This window comes from Triturus cristatus, chromosome 5_2 (assembly GCF_964204655.1).
Source record: "Triturus cristatus chromosome 5_2, aTriCri1.1, whole genome shotgun sequence".
NCBI lineage: Eukaryota > Metazoa > Chordata > Amphibia > Caudata > Salamandridae > Triturus > Triturus cristatus.
The window spans coordinates 626,522,444-626,545,797 of NC_140588.1; the positions used below are offsets into that span (position 1 = coordinate 626,522,444).

At 40.7% G+C, this 23,354-nt stretch overlaps 1 protein-coding gene across 1 annotated transcript in view; it reads left to right on the plus strand.

The window, feature by feature from the left end:
- The window catches only part of KLHL4 (kelch like family member 4), an 826,871-nt gene that overhangs the window by 442,983 nt on the left and 360,534 nt on the right, over positions 1-23,354 (plus strand). Inside the window, exon 2 of the mRNA XM_085607742.1 lies at positions 1,055-1,228. Coding sequence (XP_085463868.1) covers positions 1,055-1,228 — 174 coding nt within the window. The remainder of the gene's footprint in view (positions 1-1,054; positions 1,229-23,354) is intronic.

Here is a 23,354-nt window from a genome sequence, read left to right on the forward strand (position 1 = left end):
AGTGCTCCGGGCTTATAATGGCTGGTATAAGCCCGGAGCACCAACATTCCAATGTGTCTTTGTTCACAGCTCTGGCTGTGAACAAAGACTTCAGGGAGCCTGAGGGGATTTCAATCCCCTCGCGCTCCCTGAAGGCTTTGTTTTGTTAGAACATTCTTCCCTCTAGTGGCAGAATGTTCTAATAGCCTTAAAGCCCTTCGTAGCAGGGCTATACCAGCTTTTAAAGTCCCTCTGCTTTGTTAAAGTCCCTCGCCTTCGGCTCGGGCCTTTAACGCTGCAGCGGGCCTTTAACAGCCGGTATAGCCCTCTACGGCGGGCTATAAGGCTATAATATATATGTGGATGGAATGGTAAAAGCAGAAAAATAGCAGTTGGGTGGCACACTATGCTAAGCACACATTTAAAGCCTGGGTGTTTTAAGCCACACCCTTAATTACATTGGCAACGCCCCTTTGAGAGATCTCCCAGTTCTTTCATTCCCCTTAAAGCCCTGCTCTCATCTCATTCTAGCCCCTGCTCCACACCACTTAAAATCTCCTCCCCGCCCCTTAACAACAACTTGGCAGCAGCAGTAAGTAGCTGAGCTGTGGGTTATTCGGTGAGGTGTGGGAGGAGTGGAGGATGCGTGTGTTCAGAAGTCAGTCACTGTGCGACACAACCAGCAGCATGAACTAGCCTGTGAACACAGATAGGTTCTGCTAGGGTACTATCAAGAAAAGGCCTGTCCTGCTATTGGTCTATTTATGGCATACGTCAGGCATTGCCGATGTCATACTTGTGATTGATAAATAAATGAGCATGCGGTTGACTGGCTCCTTTAGGGGCTAAATCTAAAAACCTGATATCACATTAGCAGCGAAATTCAGAACCTATTTTCCTACTGGTATATGAGGTCCCACTTCTTGTGATATTTTGTCTAATTCGTCGTTGAGACAAACCATGGTAAATGACCTTGTGGACGAGTGACACAGTTGTATGTGTTTATACATTTATCGCAAGCCCATAAATGTTTTAATGCTCGAAGCTGATGTCAGCTCTCCCTTTCGTTTCGCAGATTACCAGTGACAAGCTGTTCGCCCAGTAGAATGAACTCAAATGGCTCGGATGAGTACTTCCAGTCCACAAATCATGCAGAGCAGACATTTCGGAAGATGGAAAATTACCTGCAGCAAAAGCAGCTCTGTGATGTCCTACTTATTGCCGGAGAGCACAAAATTCCTGCTCACAGGTAATCTGTTTCATGTTTCAAAGAATAATATATGTCCCATCTGACATTTTACCATCGTAGAGAGAAAAAGCGAAAAAAAAACGTTATTCTGTGCGCTTTGGGAACCATGAAAAATGCTGGTCGAATTCTCTCCTCAGAACTGCAATGGATTCGATGGAAATGTAGAAGCAATACATTGATCCATGGTGTAATGAAAGATTCAAGCTATTCATCTTTTGACATCACTGGATGGTACTCTTCCCGAACAACCCAGAATTATACCAGTGCCAGGTGCAGCGAACGTCAGAGTTAAATGAATGTTCAAAGCAGACAGCCTGGGATCTTACAAGCGCATTTATTTCATAGAGCGAGAGTAGAACCTGTTTGATCTGGCCTGATCATAGGGGTGTCTGTGTGCAGAATTGCTTTGTGACCCCACCTGGCTTTGCTTACCTGCAGACGCGTGAATCCAGGGCTCAGCACACATGGCTGGCTGCAGTGTGGCCACATGTCATAGTTCAACAATATACATAAGCTGGGCATTTTGTATGTCTCACTCTGCAAAGCTGCAAAAGCAGACCATAGGTTAGCAGGGAGCATCATATCCCAGGCTCTGGACAATGCATGAGCGGAGGATCACCTACAAGTCAGAGCTTCTAATCTCTGCTTCAATGTTCTCACTAGACTGCTCAGTGATCACAGTGCATCTCTCATTAGCCCACGCTCTCTACTCTATAGAGGAGAGAGGAAATTGAGTCTCAATGCCAGAATAGGGGCAGAGTGTGTAGTAGCCTTAAAGGGAGCTAACAGACACGGCCATGCCAGAATGCCAGAAGCGACCATCTGGGGAGCATACAGCCATCGCTGAGAAGTTTACAATTCTGGCAATTAAAATCATATTAGACATTGCAAAGCATAAAGGGCCTTGTGGAACAGTTTTATCTCTAAGGGTTTCAAAGCAATGACTTTATTCTCTAAATGAACCTTTTAATATTTTACCAGAGTTGAAAATCATTTAATTCTCACTCTTCATTTGTGAGTATAGTCCCTTGATGAGGAACCCATGGCTGGCGAACCTTTGCAAAGGTGGCCAGAATATGTTCTCAAACTCTTTAGGATCAAGTTCAGACTCGGTCGGTGAGTGATAGAAAAGCTTCCCAAAAGCCTGTATTCAAAGGGGTTATGGTATAAAGAAAACAAAGAATAAACCTCTCTGGAACAGGCTGTCCGCATACTGGTGGCCCTGGTATTATAGAAAAGAAAAGTCAGCAATTGAGAAAGCAACTTAATGACAAAAGTGAATTGTATTATGGTTATGCAACACATACAAGAAAGGTTGAAATCTAGTACATATATCTATCCGCTTTATAGTTTAAAATGCACAATGCCAGAACCTGAGATCTTAAATATTAATTATATTTTTCTTCAACATTACAGCTGTGTTAAGTCACTTAAACTGAAAACTTTCCTAGGATAATCTGTTAGATTCACTTTTCAAGGATGTGTGGTTGCACATGATGCATATCACTGTCTTAAAGCTTGTGTCTGATAAACACTAGAATCATTAATCAGTCTCTGGTTATTTCAGTATCAGAATGAAAGAAAAAACAAGCATTGGAAAACAAACGGTCTGGCCTTTCTGTACAACATACCTAAGAACAGGCATTCATAAAGTCTATTAAGATGTGCTGCATTCACAATACGTTGAGCATATATGTAGGAGATGCGGGAAAGTGGATTATTAGTTGCAGTAGATCGCAGTCCACCACACGTAATATGGTCACTGTTCTTGTTAGGTTCCATAAAAGGTTCAGTGATTTAAACCTGCTCTCACCTCCTGGTAGATAAGGCACAGAGAGACAGGCTTAACTTAAGAAAATGTGCAAAGCATTTAGATGTACCAAAACAGGTCAAATGTAGAAAACATAATAATAAATTAATTCTACTCCAATTTACAAAATTAGACAATATATTACTGAACAAAATGACTCGAAAACAACAAACATCCAACAAGGGGCACCAGAGATATGAATTTTTAAAGTTTCAATTAAATTAGAGTCAAAGGTCATGGACCACCAACCAAGGGCAACTAGTAACCCTAGACTGGAAAAAGGGTATGTTTAAGCCGACTTCGATGGATCACTGGCAACCTAAGAAGTCTAGGTTGGTCCAGTCAAAGAGTAGCCTTTAGACTGTTATAAAGAGAAAGTTGTTGTTGATGAGTCATCAGTGAGGTAAGAATATATTTTGCTGACAGCAGCATCTCATAAACAACTGCTTGTCTCTTCCCTACTACTCAGCTGGAATGTGTGATGCCCTCATAGAGTGCTTGGGTGCCTGTGTGGGTGTGGAGCGTCAGTTGGTGAACGCAGGCTGAGCAGCAGGGAGGCTGCTCCTGGTGGGGCTACGCTTTATCTTCTTACCTTCTCCTACTTATCTATCCTGGGACCAAGCCTCAATAAAGATATCCTGTTTATACACCTGGCGTATGTATCTTCCATTTACGACACAGCACTGTCAAATAAGACCTGAAAACAGCACTGGGTGACCTACTCATACTTGGGACAAATTTCGACCTCAGGTGTAAACTGCGGGTCACAGCCTCCAGATTCAAGAGTATTGTTCAGTGGTTACATGTGCCTGCAGCTCAGGCCTAATGGCAACATAAAGGTGGCGTATTCTTTCCAGCAGCCACAGTCTTATCTACCCTAACACGTAAAAATTTCGAGCTGAGCAAACTCAGAGCAGCATAAAAATGCAGAGCACTCTCATTGTAGCCTATTTCTATGTGTATAGAAAAAGCCATTCTAAACCCTAAAAACTTACAGTCTATTTTGATTTACTAAATGTGAACTATGTGCATATTCTGATATCAAATTTTTCATCAGAAAAAACAAAGGTAAAATATTTCTATGCATTATGTCATGCTCCAATCCTGTAGTGGTGGAGACCAAAAGGCATATTCGCTGGGCTGTATTGACAATCTTTGACAACAGTATGCTAGCTGTAATCTCTACATTCCGTAGCTGGATGGCAAGAATTTGAACAGCAACACCTTTAGCGTGCACCAAACGAATTGCAAATAGGTAAACCAGGGAGGCAGAAATAGTGTGTAAAATGTCCAGTATTAATAGCGGTGAAGTAAATTGACATAATGTGGACAGAGACAAATTAAATTGTGATTTTACGGAAAATCAATATGGACAGCGACAACGTTTTTTGTTGATTCTGCTTCACCCTATTGCACATTAAAGGCAATATTGAATCAAAGACAAATTAGCAACCCCAATCTCATAAAAAATTAAACGACTGGGTGTCTAATTTGATTATGGGGAAATGTAAAAACGTCATACTTTTGATGTTGGGAAGAGAGCTCCTGCTGTTTTGTTCCCACCTCCAGAAAGGGAAGCACAATTTCTATTGGCGTTCCCAAGAAAAAGATTCATAAACTGCAGATAGTTCAGAATCAGGTGTTGTTTGAATCTGAAAAAGAATGGCAATATTACACCGGCCTGGAAATCACTACTCGGTCTCAAAGGATTCAGTTCAAGGACTTCTATACTACACATACACTTTCTGGGATGGAGAACGTCTGCTGCTGTAAAACTTAGCATCCTCCTATATACTCAAAAAAACTGAGATCCAAGCAATGTGTTTCATTGTGCCTAAACACTTCCAAATGAGCAAAACATAAAAGACTAACTCTCTCTAAAGTATTGTTTTCCGATTTCTAATTAAATGAACTCAATTTTAACAACTAAGATACGCTTTTAACAAGAATGCATGCACAACTTTGCTACCTTAATACCATAACATTCTATGAACCCATGTCTGTTGGACTGGGCTTTGCCAAAACACAAGTTCCAAGTGAGTATGTATCTTTGACAACTTTGATGAGTGTTAGGAATTGGATCTAGCCCACATAGAGATTGTCTTGGGAACATCAGCTTCTCACAATGGTGAGATTCCAGCTTCTGCAAGGAAAACAAAACTCTGAATTCCCTAACACTTTGCTTAGCGTCATATTCTGAAAAGATTTAGGATCATATCAGCAACGAGGCGATATAAAATTATCGCCGCTTTTGCGTCCGTTTTCGGGCGAAAAGCGGCGATAATTTTATCGCCTAATTAGCAAGGTCACGCTATCGCGTGAAACCTTGCATTAGCGCCCGTATTCTTAACGCCCAGCTTTGCATCTCTAATGAGATGCAAAGTGGGCGTTCCTGACCAGACATGACTGGAGAAATGTCGCTAAGTGACATTTCTCCTATCATCAAGCTCCACGCTATGAAGCATAGCGGCAAGAAAAGTAGCGATAACAGAATAACCCCTGTTATCGCTACTTTCCTTACGCCTGCTTCAGGACTGAATTATTTGATTGATTAGGAAACAAGGAAACCCTACCCACAAGGAGCCTGGGTATTATGTGTTGTAAGGAAACAATGGCTCGTGTGGATTAATATTTACTAATATAATGTATAATACATGATAGCGATCCAAAAAAGAGGATTAAATGTGATGTCAGAAAGAAAAGCACAGCCATACACATTAGATCTTTTGTAGAAAATATTTTTCTTTTATATAACAAAAAAGTTTTGTAGGAAGTGGACATAAATTCACAATACAAATTGACAATATTTATACAAATTTCAAATAGTGTCCCAGTGAAAAAATTAACCTAAACAAACAAATAACATAAAGTGCAACATACAGAAAGGTTTCAATTTTTCATTACGAAGGCAATCATAAACAATTAATAAATCCAATTATCAACACTCAAGCATTCTGAGTGTCGAAAGAATGATTCGCCTTTCACGTCAATGGCGTTTCGACCCTATTCCAATTAAAGGGTCTCGTCAGGACAGTCTAATATAGGGACACCTACGAAGGAATAATAAAGAAAACTACTTGTCAAAAAAATGCTCTTTTATCTCTAAGAAAAAGGTTTTAGAGGAGCATTGATATTAAGTCTCTCTACCTGGTCGTCTTGGATGATATATAACGTTTTAGTGTGCAGTGACACCGTGCTCAATGTGAAATAAAATACTCACAGGGACCCAGCCGGGTGCTGCGTGAGAACAATAAAAAAACTGTTAATGCCAAACTTGATATCTAAAAATAATTATCAGGGTGCTCATGCTTTCTACTTACCCCTGTGAGAGAGGACTCACGAAGAGGCAGTAGCCCACTGGTTGAATATCTAATGTTGAATGTGCTCGGCGTGAGGGTCTGATTGCATATGATGACGAACGGGAGCTGCAAACGCGAACTGCTAGATAGCTGTCGCTTATATTCCAAGAGTCCGATCAACTGTAACAAGGTGTAAAAAGGGAAATATAATAGGCTCCTGGGGTTGGAAACTAACCAATTATTTGCAGAAATGACCTATATGAAACGACAAAACTATCCCTACCTCTCTTCTCCGCTTCCGGGTGTACGAATCTCCCGTGAAGTGCTGCAGCAGGCGAACGAAGTTCAGTCTGCTAGGTACGATCGCATTGATTGGTTGGGATACTCTAATATTTGAACATGATTCGCTGGCGGTCGGCCAATCCGGAATCCACATCTATAGTGAACCAGTGAAAGAAAGCGCGTCACGTTGCTAGGTGACCAGCGCATACTATCGTTCCGAGTGAAAAACGTCTTTCACATATTGGCAATAAAGTTGTTGGAATTCGTATAAAGGACCCGTTGTAAATGTGCCATTAAATCAGGTGAGAACATTGCTCTGCCATACACTGCTGAGTAACCAAATGTGTTATATTAAAGGACATGCCGAGTACATACGTTTGTGGGACTTTGGTAATCAAGTATAATTCCTTGATAATTTAATAAACAAAATTTAGACCAGAGAATAAACAAAATAAAAAATATAATTGTTAACAATAACGGATTTCTTGTGTCGTTAACCCAATGTGACTCATGCTGGTATAAATGGAAGGGGTATTGGAAAAACGTGAAAGAGTTGAAGTGGATATTGAGACGCACGTGGACAACTGCAAATTTTATAAAAAGCCCACCGCCAAGTCTCCATTAGATTTTGTGAGAATATTATGCTACTATACACTTTAAGCATTTTAGGATGACAATACATTAATGCATGACATTTGATACAAGAAGGCTTGCTTCATATCTACATTCAAAGAAGATATGTCTATCAAACAATTGTTAACTGCACAAGAGATATGTTATTGTTCCTTTATGCAAAACATTGTCTTACTTTGTCATCACATATAGCATATCTTTGATTATACATAGAACCTGTATCAGTAGATATCATGCCCTACAGGTATATCATCTCCTATACACAATCCATGTTTACAAATTGCTGATTACTCAATTTTATAGAAACAAGATGTGATTACAAAAAAACCATCTTTGGGATTTTATTCAGGACTGTGTGGAAAAATAAGAGGCGTAATATATGGACCAACAGCACTTATTAGGTGAGGGTGGTAATGAACCCACGCCATTCCTCAGCTGAATTCAATCCTTGCATTATAGAGTTAGTGCGTTCGATCCATCGGCACTCTAGTCGTTGTAATATCTGCGATAGATCTCCACCTCTTTTAGAAGCGACCACTTTGTCTATTACTTGCCAGCGGATGTCGTTTGCTGTATGGCCCTTCTCTAAGAAGTGGTTAACTAGAGGGGCGTTAAGGACCGAATTCCTAATCCTGCTACGATGTTGCCCTATCCGTGCTTTAACAATTTGTTGGGTTTGTCCGATATAGGGTAACCCACAAGGACACAGTATGCAGTATACCACATTTTTTGTATTGCAATTTGCAAAAAAGTCTAGCTGCTGATCGACTTTGCCATGAGAGAATTTTTTAGTATTAGGTGTAAATTCACAAGCAACACAGTTGCCACACTTATAGTGGCCTTTTACATCTGGTAAACCCCAGGTTGATTCCAATGATCTCGTACTTTGGGATGGACTCTCCATTGATGACCTGACGAGATGATCCTTGATATTTTTGCCTCTTTTGAAGGCAAACATCGGAGCATCAATACTAGAATCTATGTTTTTAATGATGTGCCAATTTTTTGTGATTAATTTACGAATTGCATTCGTATGTATACCAGAAGTGGTAACACAAATAAGTTTGTCTACTTTGGATTTCGCTTTTGGAATGAGTAGTGTCTCTCTTGGGCAAAACCAAGCAGGACTGAATTAGCCATGCTATCCTATGTAGGGTGGATATCATGGCTAAGTATGTGAGGCCCTATCATCAAGCTAACGCCAAACTTTGTGAGATTATCGCTGGGTTTCCAGCGATAATCTCACGTTTGGCAGGTAGCACTAGGGTTTTATCGCTTTTGAGATAAGCGTTGCTAATAGCACGCTATCTCAGCGATAAAAACCCACGTTAGCCGGCGATAATTATCCTAGCGCTAAGTGCGCTTAGCGATAATTATCGCCGGTTGTTGCTGATATGCCCTTTAGTTCTAGTAACACAGATACCTACCACCAAGCAATAGAAGGGAGAACAATACATTTAAAAATAAATCATTGCATCCGTAATCAACTGGAACCAATATCGTCTGTCCATCCAGAGATTGTTTTAGCTTCTCTCTTGGTCCAGAAGAGGTAAGACAATGGATTTCCCTTCAAATTAGGGAGATTTCTCTCGAACGTTAAATGAATGTAAGACGGAAACAGAATAAGGAGGTAATGAGAATCACTTGAGACCACAGAACAATATGACAATTAGCAGATCACTTTAGGTCGTCTGTTCAGCTTTCCCAATGTAGCAAAGTAAAACTGTCTGGAACCAGACCTCGTTTTCCCATTTTATTTAGTTCACAAAAGTATGTCTGCATAAATCAGCAAAAGACATCAACAGAGGCGTTGATAGGTTGCGATTTAAATATGCCATGTCCACTTGCCAGGCATTTTACTGTAACACAGTGGAAGCACTCAACAATACAAATGGATACTGAGCAGCATATAGTCGCTTTGAAGGGGGCACTTGCTCACCTATGCTCCTCCGTTGTTCACATATTTTATTCGATCTCTTATGGATTCCACACTGTCACTTTTACATGTCAAATACTCTTACATAGAGAATACATTTTGCAGGCCTTCCAATAAATAATATTCATATTTGATCGTCTTCTCATGTATGATAATATCTACTATTGATTTTTAAATTTAGGATTTCATTTACAGACCTTCTTGACCCAATCCCTGTCACTTTCCTCTCCAGTGTAGAATTTTCAAACACAGCCTAGCAGGCCTGTTGTGCATTATTACTCTTCTATAGTAACATCTAAGTGAAACATGAGTCCTTGTTAGACCTGACACCCTTGCTTTTGTTGGCCTTCGGACTCTGTGTACTTTGCCACTGCCAACCAGTTCTATTGTACTTGTGCTCACTTCCTAAAATGTTGCAAAATTGGTTTACACATGATTGGCATATTTAAATTACTTATAAGTCCCTATAAAGTGGTATACCATATACCCAGAGCCGGTAAATTAAATGCTACTAGTGGGCCTACAGCACTTATTGTGCCGGCCACTGAAGTAGCATGTCTCAGACCTGCCATTGCAGCCTGCAGGCAGTTTTAAACCACCAATTTAACTTTTCCATATAAAAGTCTTGCCTGGCCTAAAACGTTCTTTTTAATTTATATAGGTCACACCTAACATAGGCTCTAAACTTCCCATAGGCAGAGTGCAGTGTATTAAAAAAAGTAGGACATGTACTTTTAAGTTTTACATGTCCGACTGGTGTAAAGCTACCACATTTTGTTCACTGATGTGAGGCCTACTTCTCTCATAAGATAACATTGGGTCCCCTTATTACATTTAATAAGTGATAGCTTTTGTTTAGGAGTAGGTAGAAATGTCATGATGGGTGTCTAAGGAACTATACTTTAAAATCATCTGTAATGGTAAAGTCAGAATTTAAGTCACAGTTCTGAAAAAGCCACTTTTAGAAAGTTGTCATTTTGTTTTCCGAACCATCTGGTCCCTGCAGCCTGTTTCCTAGGTCACATGACAAGGTGAAATTGGCAGTTGACCTTTGTGTGCTCTTCTCAGACAACCACACAATAGATGAACTGGGTTTTGGCAGATGAAAATTACATAATCAAAGGGGTTTGTCAAAATCACCCTCCACTACCTGGGTTAAGAAACAACACATTATCCATAATGGTAATGTGGAGAAATGGAAATCTAAATACTACCCATAGGGTATATCAAATTGCCGAATAAACGCTGCATCGTGCCGTCTCAACATTTTAATGCATCAAAAACCACATACCACTATTACCTCCTTGGAGAAAATTGGACATAGACACAAAACATTTTACACAAATATGTACATACAATCACATATATATATTATTACCTAAAGCCCAGTTTTTTAATGTCAGTGTTCGCACTCTCATTAATGGCAATACACTGCAAGGTAATCCTGTATACACATGAGGTATCCGCTACCCCTCCTAAAACATTTTGTACATGTGTATCTCCACTTAAATGCAATTATTATTCTTGATTTTAGTAGATTCCACCAGACGTGAACTGTCAATGCATTTGGGTAGTATTTAGATATCTATTCCTCCACATTACCATTGTGTATAATGTGGGGTTTTATTAGATGGGCCAGCCTGACTTGATGGTATGGGCGCAGCTGTCACTCGTCATACTTGTCAAGACGCCGCGTCCCCTTTAGGGTCTGTCCACTTTAGCACCGCAAATGCCCCTATGTCCAGGGGTGGTTTGAAAATTATTAAAATTAAATTAGGTTCAAATGCGATATGTTTATTGTATCAAGGCAATATTCACTTTCCATCTGCCTTGTCAAACAACAAATTATTTTAATGAATCATAATTTTCTTCAAAATTAGATATATCATTTAAGGCAATTCTATTGCATTAAATGAAATATCCCTTCATCAGGGATATCAATTCTGTAAAAACACATAATAATTCATGAGGAAACCAATCTCTGTGTCCTGTGTTGTCTCCCAACACCACTGGTGAAGGGACCAATAATCTGATACTAAAGTGATGACGTGAACGTAAATGGCTCCAAACTCATATGCCTTAGTGAATCACCATGCAACATGCTCTCCATGATCATATCATGATCATGTCTTAAGCTTCAAAAATAAAACGAATCACCTAGACTCATGCATAAAAATCAAACAATAATTAAATAAATAGTAAGCAAGTCATACCTATAACTTGTATGTTCAAGTACACAGACTGCCGTGTCTTCAAGAAACCACTATGTAAATACCATGCGTTGTAAAAAAATGAATTCAAATTCAAATGCATTTATGTGCTTCACGATGCGATCTGTTTAATTATATCAAGTTGAAAAGTTGTTGTGTGAACCGCCGTACCGTTAAGTGACCACTCCGTGACTGTCATGCATTAGTGATACATGAATTCAAACAACTGAACACCCTGATGCAAGAATCGCCAATGTATCATAAATTCCACTGCGAGTGGAACAAACCGCCATAACTCACATGAGCCCACAGCTCAAAGCACATGCATTATACCCAGTAAATCCATGCGTACATGCCATTTCTTACTTCTCAACCGTCGGCGAGCAACCTCAAGTGAGTGTCTCCCGATGCTAACAACTCGCTTTGATTTCAGCATGTGTGCGCTTATAAGATATACAAAGGACTACTAAATTAGGTATGGGGGCCATATTGTACCGGCTATCTTGCAGAGAACTCACATGCATCGTGGGGGCCATCTTAAAAGGTGTTAGAAATGTCACGTGAAATAGTGATGAACAATTCTGCTTGAATGTCATATATCTATCATGCAATGTGGGCGCACTGCAACAGATAAGTTTACCAAAACATGTAAGACCCTGAGTGCATTAAAGCTCAGCCAGCTGTATATATTCCATGAGCTTATCCAAGACACGTAAGACCCTGAGTGCAGCTGTGTACATTCCATATGCATATATTGTCAAATATAACATAAACATGAAAAACATAAACACCATAATGGTATAGAATCGGAAACAAAAAATGACACGATTACAAATGCTGGTGATAGACTGCTGTGGTACATCCTGCTTGTTATAAATAGCACATGTATTCCATCCCATCATTGAGACTCGTCCTACTTCCACACTTCAAAGACACTGCTTCAGCACACACACAAAGAACTTCACACTAGGCTATTGTGCCCTCAGACATTCTGGGACCAGCGGAGGAAGCTTACAGGCACTTCTCTGGGGAGAAAACTCCTGAAGTGTCTTCCACTTCAAAACTGACACAAGGCATAACAAAATAGGACCCTCACTCCCAATCTTGAGTATACTTCTATACCTGTAGACAGCATAGAAAAATGATTCCCTACTACTTGAGAATGAAGACTGGAGCTGGTCCCTTCATTTCAGAATACCTGATTGACCCCAAAGCGAAGTTAGCTGGCCTCCTGTTCTGATCTAAAGGAACACAACAAGCTCTAGGGGCTTCTCTGCAACTTCCCAGCTGATCTGCTGCACTTGATCTGCCTGGACCTGCAACTGGACCTGTTGGCATCTGCTGGAGAAATCCCTGATCTCTAGCAGGTGCCTCCCAGGTTCCGGACCCTTAGTGTGGCATAATTTGAGCTCTTCCTGGAATAAAAGGAGAAATTCTGATATTTTAGACTCTTTGTGACAGAGAACAGGCCAGTACGTGCTAAGAACTTGCCATCAAAACTGACTGCCAATGCGAAGCTCCAATGAACCTGACTCTTCAGTGCTACAGTGACCAACAGTAAAGAACGGCAATGGGAGATCTACACTTAATGCTATAGCACCGACAGCTCACGTAAACTGCCAATGCAAAGCTCCAGCAATGACCGTCCACAACGCTCAACGGGATCTTCCCAATACAGCAAAAACTATCTGCAATACCCAGCCTGCTCTACGCATTACAGTGATGACCAACCATGGTGCTTTCCCAGCTCCTTGTGGCCTTCTCCTCAGTTCACTGACAGAATATCAACTTTACTAATATCGTACTACAAAACGGTCGACACCAAAATATCAGCCACAAAAATATCAACATCCTATACTTATGATGTAAATGATAAAAATATCGAGAGAAAAAATATCGGTCACTAATATCATTGTCAAAAATATAATTTTTTTCTATGTATATGAACATAAATAATAAACATTAATTATATTTACAATTAATAGTAATATAACAAAAATTACATGAATTTTACATAACTATTATACTTACTTTATACTTACTTTAATTTATGAGAACAACTAATTTATATATATATATGCCCAATAACATAAGCATTTAAAAAACATAACAATTGATTTACAAATAAAAAATATAAAATTTTACATTTACTAAAAATAACTTACATTTTAAAATCATTACTAATTATAAGTATTATATTTTTAACTACACAACAACAGTATAGTGTAATTTTAATTAATAAAAGCAAAACTATAAAATTACTAAAATAATACGTATAGTATAGAGACTTCAATTTATAAAACAGTGCAAAAAAAGTTAAACTCAGGAAAAGCACAAATTACTATTCCTACTACAATAAATGAAAGTGTTGAATTGCACAGGGGTAACATTTACTATTCCCACTACACTCAGTGCAACAGTAGGGAAAGTGTTGGATTGCGGAGAGGTAAAATGTACTATTCCCACTCCAGTAGGTGCAACACTAGGGAAAGTGTTGGATTGCAGAGGCGTCAAATTTTCTATTCCCCCTACAGTAAGTGCAACAGTAGGGAAAGTGTTGGATTGAGGAGGGGTTAAAATCTACTATTTCCACTCCAATAAGTGCAAAAGTGCAACAGTAGGGAGTGTTGGATTGCGGAGTGGTAAAATTTACTATTACAACTCCAGTCAGTGGAACATTAGAAACAAACAGATTCTATTCAACATAATAAAATAATTTCAAAAACATAGCAAACAAATATAAATATGCAAGAAGTAAAAAAAATACAAATATATTTTATTTAACAAAAAAATAGAAATAAATATGTATTACAATGTTAAATCCATATCATAAATAACTACACATATTATTATGATTAAAATTGAAAAATACGTTCCCAACATACAACTAACAAGTAAATTATTATTTAAATACACAACCCAATTAACACATACAATGATATGCACCATAATTGCTACCTATATTAATTTGTTATAACTTAAGTTTCATTCTACCCTTCACTTCAACAAAAAGTATACAGCACTTTTCTGAAAATGTTATTTAAAATAATATTATTTACACATGTTACAAAGTACACATTACATAATAAAATATTAGTTAGTTTATTAATAATATACATATATTCCTAAAATATTTATAGATAAATAGCACCCTATAATTTATTCTTACAAATAAACTCACAAGTATAAAAATTATAATTTTATTATTCTCCACATTTTCATCATTAAATCTCAATGAAAAATGGAGTATTAACAATTGAATAATAATGAATTATTCATTTTAAAGTAACTTTCCACTATTTACGCAACAACTCACACCTAATATATAATCTAAAAATTATGTAATGTACATATTTAACATAATTGTTTTTCATTTATATAATTATTATAAATTAATTTTATTTATTATCTAATATAATTAATTTTATATACACCCTTTACACATACACAAACTACAACACACACCCAAAAAGAATGTAGTACAGTACACAATTTACATAATTACTTTTCATTTAAATAAATATGATTATTTAAACATTATTTATTGACAAAAAATAATTTTTAAATAATTCTAATTTAGATACTTCAAGCCCAATCCTCCAACAAAACTCACAAACTTAACCTCAAAATTAACTTTAAAAAAATTACATTTATGCTATTCACATAAATATTTACTTAACCAATTATCATTAAATAAAAATGTATTATTAATGAATTATAATTAATCTACTTCCCACAAAACACCCCTACAAAATGCCTAGCACTTACCTTGACAAAAATATATTACACAATTAACATAATTAATTATACATTTAATAATTAATATCAATTAAAAATTGTCTAATTAAAATGTTTATACTTTGCACCCTATACCCCTACAAAACCCACATCCCACACCTAAAATGTATTAAAGAAAAGAATTGCACAATAAACATAATTAATCACCAATCAAATAATTAATATTAATTAAAAACTAAACATTAATTAATTATCATTAATTTACGTCCCACCCTGTACCCCTTTTAACCCCACAACCCACACTTACAATTAAAATTAAAAAGCATTAATTGCACTATTAACATTATTACCTATCATTTAAATAATTAATATTAATGAAAAACAAATTATTAATTATTTATAATTAATTTACTTCCAACGCTGTAACCCTATAACCCCCAGAACCTGCACCTAAAATGTAAATTAAAAAAAACATTATTCATACTATTAACATGAATATTTTTCAATTAAATAATTAATCACAATGAAAAACTAATTCTTTATTAATTATAATTAATTTAGTTCAGACCCTGTATCCCTAAAAACCTCCAAACCTGCACATAAAATTTCAAATACAAATAAATATTTGTTCAATTAAGAAAATGTATTATAAATTAAATAATGAATACTAACTAAATCTAATTATTAAATAATTATAATTAAGTTACTTCCCACTCTGTACCCCTTTAAACCCACAACCCGCTGTGGTACTAAAAAACACAAAATGTTATTAAATTAAGTTTAATAAGTATGACAAATTTACAACTATATTAAAAAACAAACACTAATTATACAGAAAAATACATCATAATCATTTAAAATATATACTAAAATGCACGGCAATAATACAACAAGCATTTGCAATGCAATAGGTCTCGCATTTGCAAAACTTGGAGCTATTGGCATTGTAAATGACAAACCTTTTATCTATGTGTTGGTTTTGAAAATGTATGCTACTTTAAGCATTGACATTGCAACTAACAATGCCTTTTATTTTTGTTTTTGTTTTTAAAACATAAATAAAAGGCTTTGTCATTTACAATGGCAATAGCTTAAACTCGCGTAAAAGCGAGACCTATTGCATTGCAAATGCTTTTTGATATCCTATCAGTACCAACTCTGCTACATAAAAAAAAAAAAGCTGAAGACACACATCTTAAAAAAGCACCTCTGCTGACCTGATAGTGCACACATTTGATCTTCTCCCAATTATTGCATTACCAGGGGGGCATGCCCTCGTTCACTGTTCTGTTGCTCTTGAGCTAAGTTTGAGCTATACAACTACCAGCACATAAACACATACATCCAAGGAGGCGAAATGAACAGTTCTATTTGTCCCATTTTGCATCACAAGTAATCAGTAGCAAAAAGCAATGTAAAATGTTCCTTTGTTTGATGATGTCTGCTTGGATATTTAGCCCCATTATGAGATCATTGAACGGATGGCCATTGTCATATGGAATCATGCCCCTTAGTTGTGACACTGTATTATTTATTTGCCAGTATACTCATATAGCAACATTATTTTTGGGCCTTCGCCACCTCTTCAGGAAACCCAATCTGGTGTGTGATGGCTGACGGAAAGTTTGTGGGGTGGGTGGGAAGGTCTGTGTGAAGGTTATGGGTAATACAATTTTAACAGCATGGCAACTATCAACATATGGAGCAGCGTGCTACCCTTTCTGTTAAAGCATCCCAACATTGAGTCAACGGTACAAAGTGCATTCAATGCAATACCATTTTCCTATTATCTCATCCCTTCTGTTTTACATTTGAGAAAATAAGGCTTGTGAATAAAATGACCACATTTACCATAGAATGCTTCTCATTGCCTAATCTGGAGACGCGGAAAGGAATTATCCGGACCTCGGCTAAAAAGTAATTGCACTGAAGTGGGGGGCGGTTTTCTGATAAGTACAGTCACACCTACTGGCAATGGAAACATGCCATTTACAGTGGCGGGAAGCCGCAAGTCCAGGGCGGCAGGCGCTATGTAATGAACACTGCTCACATTAACAACGGAGCCGCGAAAGAGCCATACTTACTGCACAAGCCACATGCACGCAAGTCAAACTTTTGGCGCATGCGTACACCTACTGACAATGGAAACATGCCATTTACAGTGGTGGGATGCCGCAAGTCCAGAGCGGCAGGCGCTATGTAATGAACACTGCTCACATTAACAACGGAGCAGCGAAAGAGCCATACTTACTGCACAAGCCGCATGCACGCACATCAAACTTTTGGTGCATGCGTATCCCTACTGGCAATGGAAACATGCCATTTACAGTGGTGGGAAGCCGCAAGTCCAGGGCGGCTGGCGCTATGTAATGAACATTGCTCACATTAACAACGGACCCGCGAAAGAGCCATACTTACGGCACAAGCCGCATGCATGCACGTCAAACTTTTGGCGCATGCGTACACCTACTGACAATGGAAACATGCCATTTACAGTGGTGGGATGCCGCAAGTCCAGAGCGGCAGGCGCTATGTAATGAACACTGCTCACATTAACAACGGAGCAGCGAAAGAGCCATATTTACTGCACAAGCCTCATGCACCCACATCAAACTTTTGGTGCATGCGTATCCCTACTGGCAATGGAAACATGCCATTTACAGTGGTGGGAAGCCGCAAGTCCAGGGCGGCTGGCGCTATGTAATGAATATTGCTCACATTAACAACGGAGCCGCGAAAGAGCCATACTTACGGCACAAGCCGCATGCATGCACGTCAAACTTTTGGCGCATGCGTATACCTACTGGCAATGGAAACATCCCATTTACAGTGGTGGGAAGCCGCAAGTCTAGGGCGGCATGCGCTATGTAATGAACACTGCTCACATTAACAAAGGTGCCGCGAAAGAGCCATACTTATTGCACAAGCCGCGTGCACGCATGTCAAACGTTTGGTACATGCATATAATCATTATGTAAGGTAGCACACGCATGTTAATCCGCACTATCTTAAATGCGCTGTGTAAGTGTAAAGAGACTGTAGTTAGGCGGTGCTGCTTCTGGAATTACCGGAAGTTACCTATCGGCTGAAGGGCCAATAATAAGCCCGCTAACAAAAAAACAAAAAGTTAAATAATGGCAAGCAGCGACAAGTTATAGGCGGTGTTTCCCCTCGCTGCCTAGGCGAGACCTAAAAATTATATCATTAACAAATATGGGGATCATTATGATGACGGACGGACTTCAGTCTGTCTGCCCTTGTATGGTGTTTGGGACCACCAGCCTAAAAGGCGCCCGTCCCACTGGGCAAATTACGATGCGACTGCCACCGTGGTGGTCGCATTGCCCATGTTTTGTATTGCTGCGGGTGCAGCCCTTTGCAGCACCCGCCACAAGACAAAAGAGACACCCACGCATAGCCCTGCACTACGTGGCAGGCACCATGAGGTACCTACCACATGGTGTAGGGATATGTAGGGGGGCACCATAAGTGCACCACAGTGCCTATGTCCCTGGCTCAGGGGTGTAGGGCGGCCCGCTACGGGCCCCCAAATCCGTTTCCGCATGTTATTTTGCGGTGGGTTGACCACCACAGAACGACCAGCAGAAAGGGATATTGAAATCCCTACGGCAGTGCCTGACAGGCACCGCTGCCATTCTGGAACTACAGGGAGGTCTGACAGGTGGTCAGATACAGACCGCCTGTCTAGACCATGGCGGTTGGAGTTTCAGACTGTCACCCATCCAGAAGCCATTATAATATGGTGGACAGAGATCCCTGTTCCAATGGCAGGTAGACCGACAGCATGTCAGTGGTGGTGTCCATGCCATCGTATTCAGGCCCTATATTTTAGAAAATGTTATTAATGACTTTTATATTTTCAAAATCAATATTACTTACCTTAAAATCAATATTCTTGACAAGGATATTCTTGCAGACGATATTTCCACATCATGATATTTTGTGCACAATATTTTGGTAGGACGATATTTTGGGTTTGATATTTTGTCTGACTACCCTTCTCCAACACAAACTGGACTCTTCACACTGGACTTTGATAAGGTAACTACTTCAGCGTTTTTTGTGTGGCCCGTGCTCCAGCACACTTGGCCTGACCTTGTGACTTTCCTCAGGCCAGATGACAGTGATTGGAGCTTTGTACTTTTAGACACTATACCTACTTAAATCTATCAAACTGAATATCTCTGGTTCTACTGATTGGATTTTTATTGTTTTGCTGTCAAATAATGTATTTAATTCTACTTGATTTTTCTAAATTGTTGTGGCTTTTTTCTTGTGTAGTGTTTTCACTTTATTACTGTTTAAGTACTGGGTAAATATTTTACAGATTGCTTCTAAATTAAGCCTGACTGGTTTTGTATCAAGCTACCAGAGAGTTAAGCACAGGTTAATTTAGTGACTTTAGGGCTCACCCTGGCAAGGATTGTGGCTGTTTCTTGAGTACGGTTTCACCCCCAAAAACCAACAACCCAATTTCTCAGTCACAAGTTTAATTCACATGCAGAAACGTTTGTGAAATACAATTAGTAACTGGAGTATTGATAAGAACTAAGGGTCTAATTACAATGCTGGTTGGATGAGCGTCTGATCAGCATCATTGCGTTAAAGGGACTGGCCGACAGGTAGTCGGGAGTCCCGCCTGCCTAATTAGGATCCGACCGCCATGAAGGCAGTCGAAAACATGTCTTTTGGCATTGAGGCTTGTGCTGCGGCCCGTTAAAGGGCTGCAGAACAAGCACTAATGCCAAATGGCATGCTTATAAACATTACTGCGCCCTGTGGCAGGCACTTTATGAAGGCACCTGTTGTTCCCCCCTAGCCTTATAGCAGAGGCTGCAGAGGGATGGAGACCACAGCGGTTGGACAGCAATTGAAAGGCAGTCAGAAAGGGCCAATGTAATCCTACAGCAGTGCCTGAGCAGGCACCCCTCTCATTGTAGGGATTACTTTCCGACTGCAGGGCCAACAGGCTCCTTGAGCCCATCAGAACCGCAGCCGTTGGTCCCTCACACATACTGTTGGACCGACTGCTTTGTGATTCGGCAGTCTGACTGCTGCTTCAGATGTCAGTGGCACCGACACCGATGTGCCTTTGATGTCAGTTGCATCGACATCAGAATGAGCCCCTAAGTGAAGTTTGCTAGAGAAAAACTTAGTGATGACACACATCACCATTCTATTACGTGCTGTGAAATATATTGACCAACAGGGTACTGCCAAGTATACTATGAGTTTCCTATCTACCAGGGTTTTCTTGGTGGTTCCTCCTCCATAAAAACCCAGGAGGAAAGGTGTTAGATCTGGGGGTCTCTAGTTGGCAGGGTAGGTACCACTGTCCAAGTAGGGACCCTTGCTTCTAGTCAGGAAAAGGGGGAAACACTGTTAAGATAACCCCTGCTCACCCTCTAGGTAGCTTGGCCTGAGCAGTCTAGGCTATCAAAGGCAATGTGTAAAGTATTTGTACCAACACTCACAGTAACACAGTGAAAACACCACAGATTTACTCCACACCAGTTTTAGAAAAATAAGGTATCTTTACTAAAAACTTCACAAGACCAAATACTACAGAAAAACCAACATACAATTAAAAAGGTTACTTTAAAGATAGTTCAAGAGTTTGTAGAAAGTACTCCAGGATGTAAAAATCAGTGTCTTGCACAATGCGCCTCTCAATGCACAAAATGCGACACTCTCGTGCCCAACAGTACCTGTAGTTGCGATAAGGTTCCCAAAAGCTATAACAAGGAAGATGGCAAAGGCGATGCGATACTCCTGAGACCTTGGGGAGGCTTTGCAGCAGCCCTGCTTCACGCAGCAGAGGTGGATGCGCCGGCTCCGATCTGTAGGGGGAGGATGCGATGACTTTGGCTTTCGTTGCATAGGTTTCTTAGGGGGAAGCTTCACGCACAGGTACGATGTGACGATCTTCGGTGCGGCACGATGCGCGGCGCGGCGTTGACTTCTGGCGCCGCAGCCCTCGATGCGTCGCGGTGCGCGGTGCAGTGTTGACTTCGGGCGCCGCAACCTTCGATGCGTCACGGGACGGGACTCTGCGTCGACACACGCAGCGACTGAATACTTTCACGCACCGGCAGTGGTGCGGCTCTCAACTGGTTCTGCGATGACCCTCGCAGTCAGGAATCTTCACGCACCGGGACGATGCTCGACGCACTCGGCGATGCGGGGACTCCGGGTGCTGCGATGACGCCGCGGTGAAATTCTCCTCGCACTCTCGGTTCTGCGACTCGCAAACGGATGATGCGTTGGGTACCAGTTACTCTTTTTCACGCTTCTGCTTCCCAGCTCCAAAACACAGCAAAACGACCTCCTGAGGCCCCAAGACTGGGCAAGCACTACAAGGCAGGTCAGAACTCTCTCAGCAGAGTTCCAGGGGAGCTGGTGGTGAAGTCCTTTTGTTCCTGGGACTTCTTAACAGGGAGCCAGCTCTTCTCAGGCCCTTGGAGATCAGAATCAAAAGAAGGGGACACAGCAAAGTCCTTCCCATCTCCTTGGCAGCAAAGCAAAACAGCAAGCAGGCAGTCTTCTCCTCTTCAGTTCTTTTCAGCTTTCTCCTTGGCAAAGGTTCCTTCCTAGTTCCAGAGTGATCTAAAGTTTAGGTTTCTGGGGTCCTCTTCGTATACCCCTCCAAGTCTTTGTCTCTCTTTGTTTCAGTGGGGGGATTCCCCTGCTCAAACCGGTTCCTGGGTGTGCTCTGCCCTGGAGCACCTGGTTCCTTTCAGAGTGAGGGGCAGGGTCGTTAGACGCTCAGCAGGAGGTGGAGCCTTCTTTGTGCTGGCAGAGTCCTCAGCCTGGCCAGCAGGGGGTGGAGCCAGCATTGTGCTGGCAGAGGCAGCCCTACTCAAACCCAGGGGCTACTTCTCCCACCCATCTAAAGCAGATCTCCCTATTCACCCTGCTGCTGACTCATCCGGACTCCTGGAGCCACCTAGCCCATCACATGACACCAGTCAGCCAATCTGCACACAGGCACACAGGAAGGTTAAACAGGAGAATAGCTACTTTCTAAAAAGAGCTATTCTCACACAGTGAATTTAAAAACCATCTTGCTAAAAAGATGTATAATTAAATTCTGAACACAAAGATACCAAACTTGGATTTTCTCTCTTGCCTTTAGGGGAAGATAGGCCTGTAAACAGCCTCCCCCATTCTGTCCTATGGGCAAGATAGCCTCTCAGCAGTGAAAAACGAAAATGGCTGTAATTCACTACCAGGGCATGTTACACACCTCAGTACATGCCCTACCTTTCAGATACACTGCACCCAGCCCAGGGGGGTACCTAGGGCCACCGTAGGGATGCCTGACATGTACAGAAAGGGAAGGATAAGGCCTGGTCAGTGGTTGCACTGGCCAGGTCGACATGGCAGTCCTGGACTGCAAATAGGCACTGCAAGAAGGCCTAGGACATCATTTTAGCGCTACTCCTGTGGGTGGCACAATCAGTGCTGCAGCCCACTAGTAGCATTTGAATCACCAGCCCTGGCACACTCAGTGCACTTTACTAGGGGCTAACAGGTGAAACAAATATACCAATCATGGATAACCAATCAATATAACAATTTATACAGAGAGCATATGCACTTTAGCACTGATCAGCAGTGGTAAAGTGCCCAGAGTCCTATTGCCAACAACCACGGGTCAGAAAAAATAAAGGAGGAAGAAGCAAAAAGTTTGGAGATAACCCTGCAAAAAGGGCCGTTTCCAACACAACCCCCTTCCAGCCTAAAGCCAGGGTAGACCAAGCGATACCTCGATGGGATTCCCTGCTTAGGGCGATAGAACACGGAAACTGGCCCAAATATCAGGGCACTATTCCCGTTCTACGCCTTCCTGAACCCGGTTGGATCTCTCCATCCATACTCTCAGGGTCCACCAAGCCAACCCATGTGGAACCCTTCTATTCACCTGTGGACACCACCTGTGCAGCACCTAGCCTTAACTTGCTCACAGGTGTGTCCCAACAGACAGACAGCAAGCTGCAGTGACCAGTGACAGTGGTCAGGGATGAGACCCAGGCCTTATGCCTCTCAGGGCTCTCAAACCCATGTGGCGTCAGAGGGTGGGGGGCAGTAGCCCCAAGTGCTTGGCACCCTTTGTCCACTCCCTTTCCTGTCAGGTCGGGTCTGACAACCTGGCACTGACCCACCAGCCCCGGGCCTGTAGCCGGTGGCTGGACAG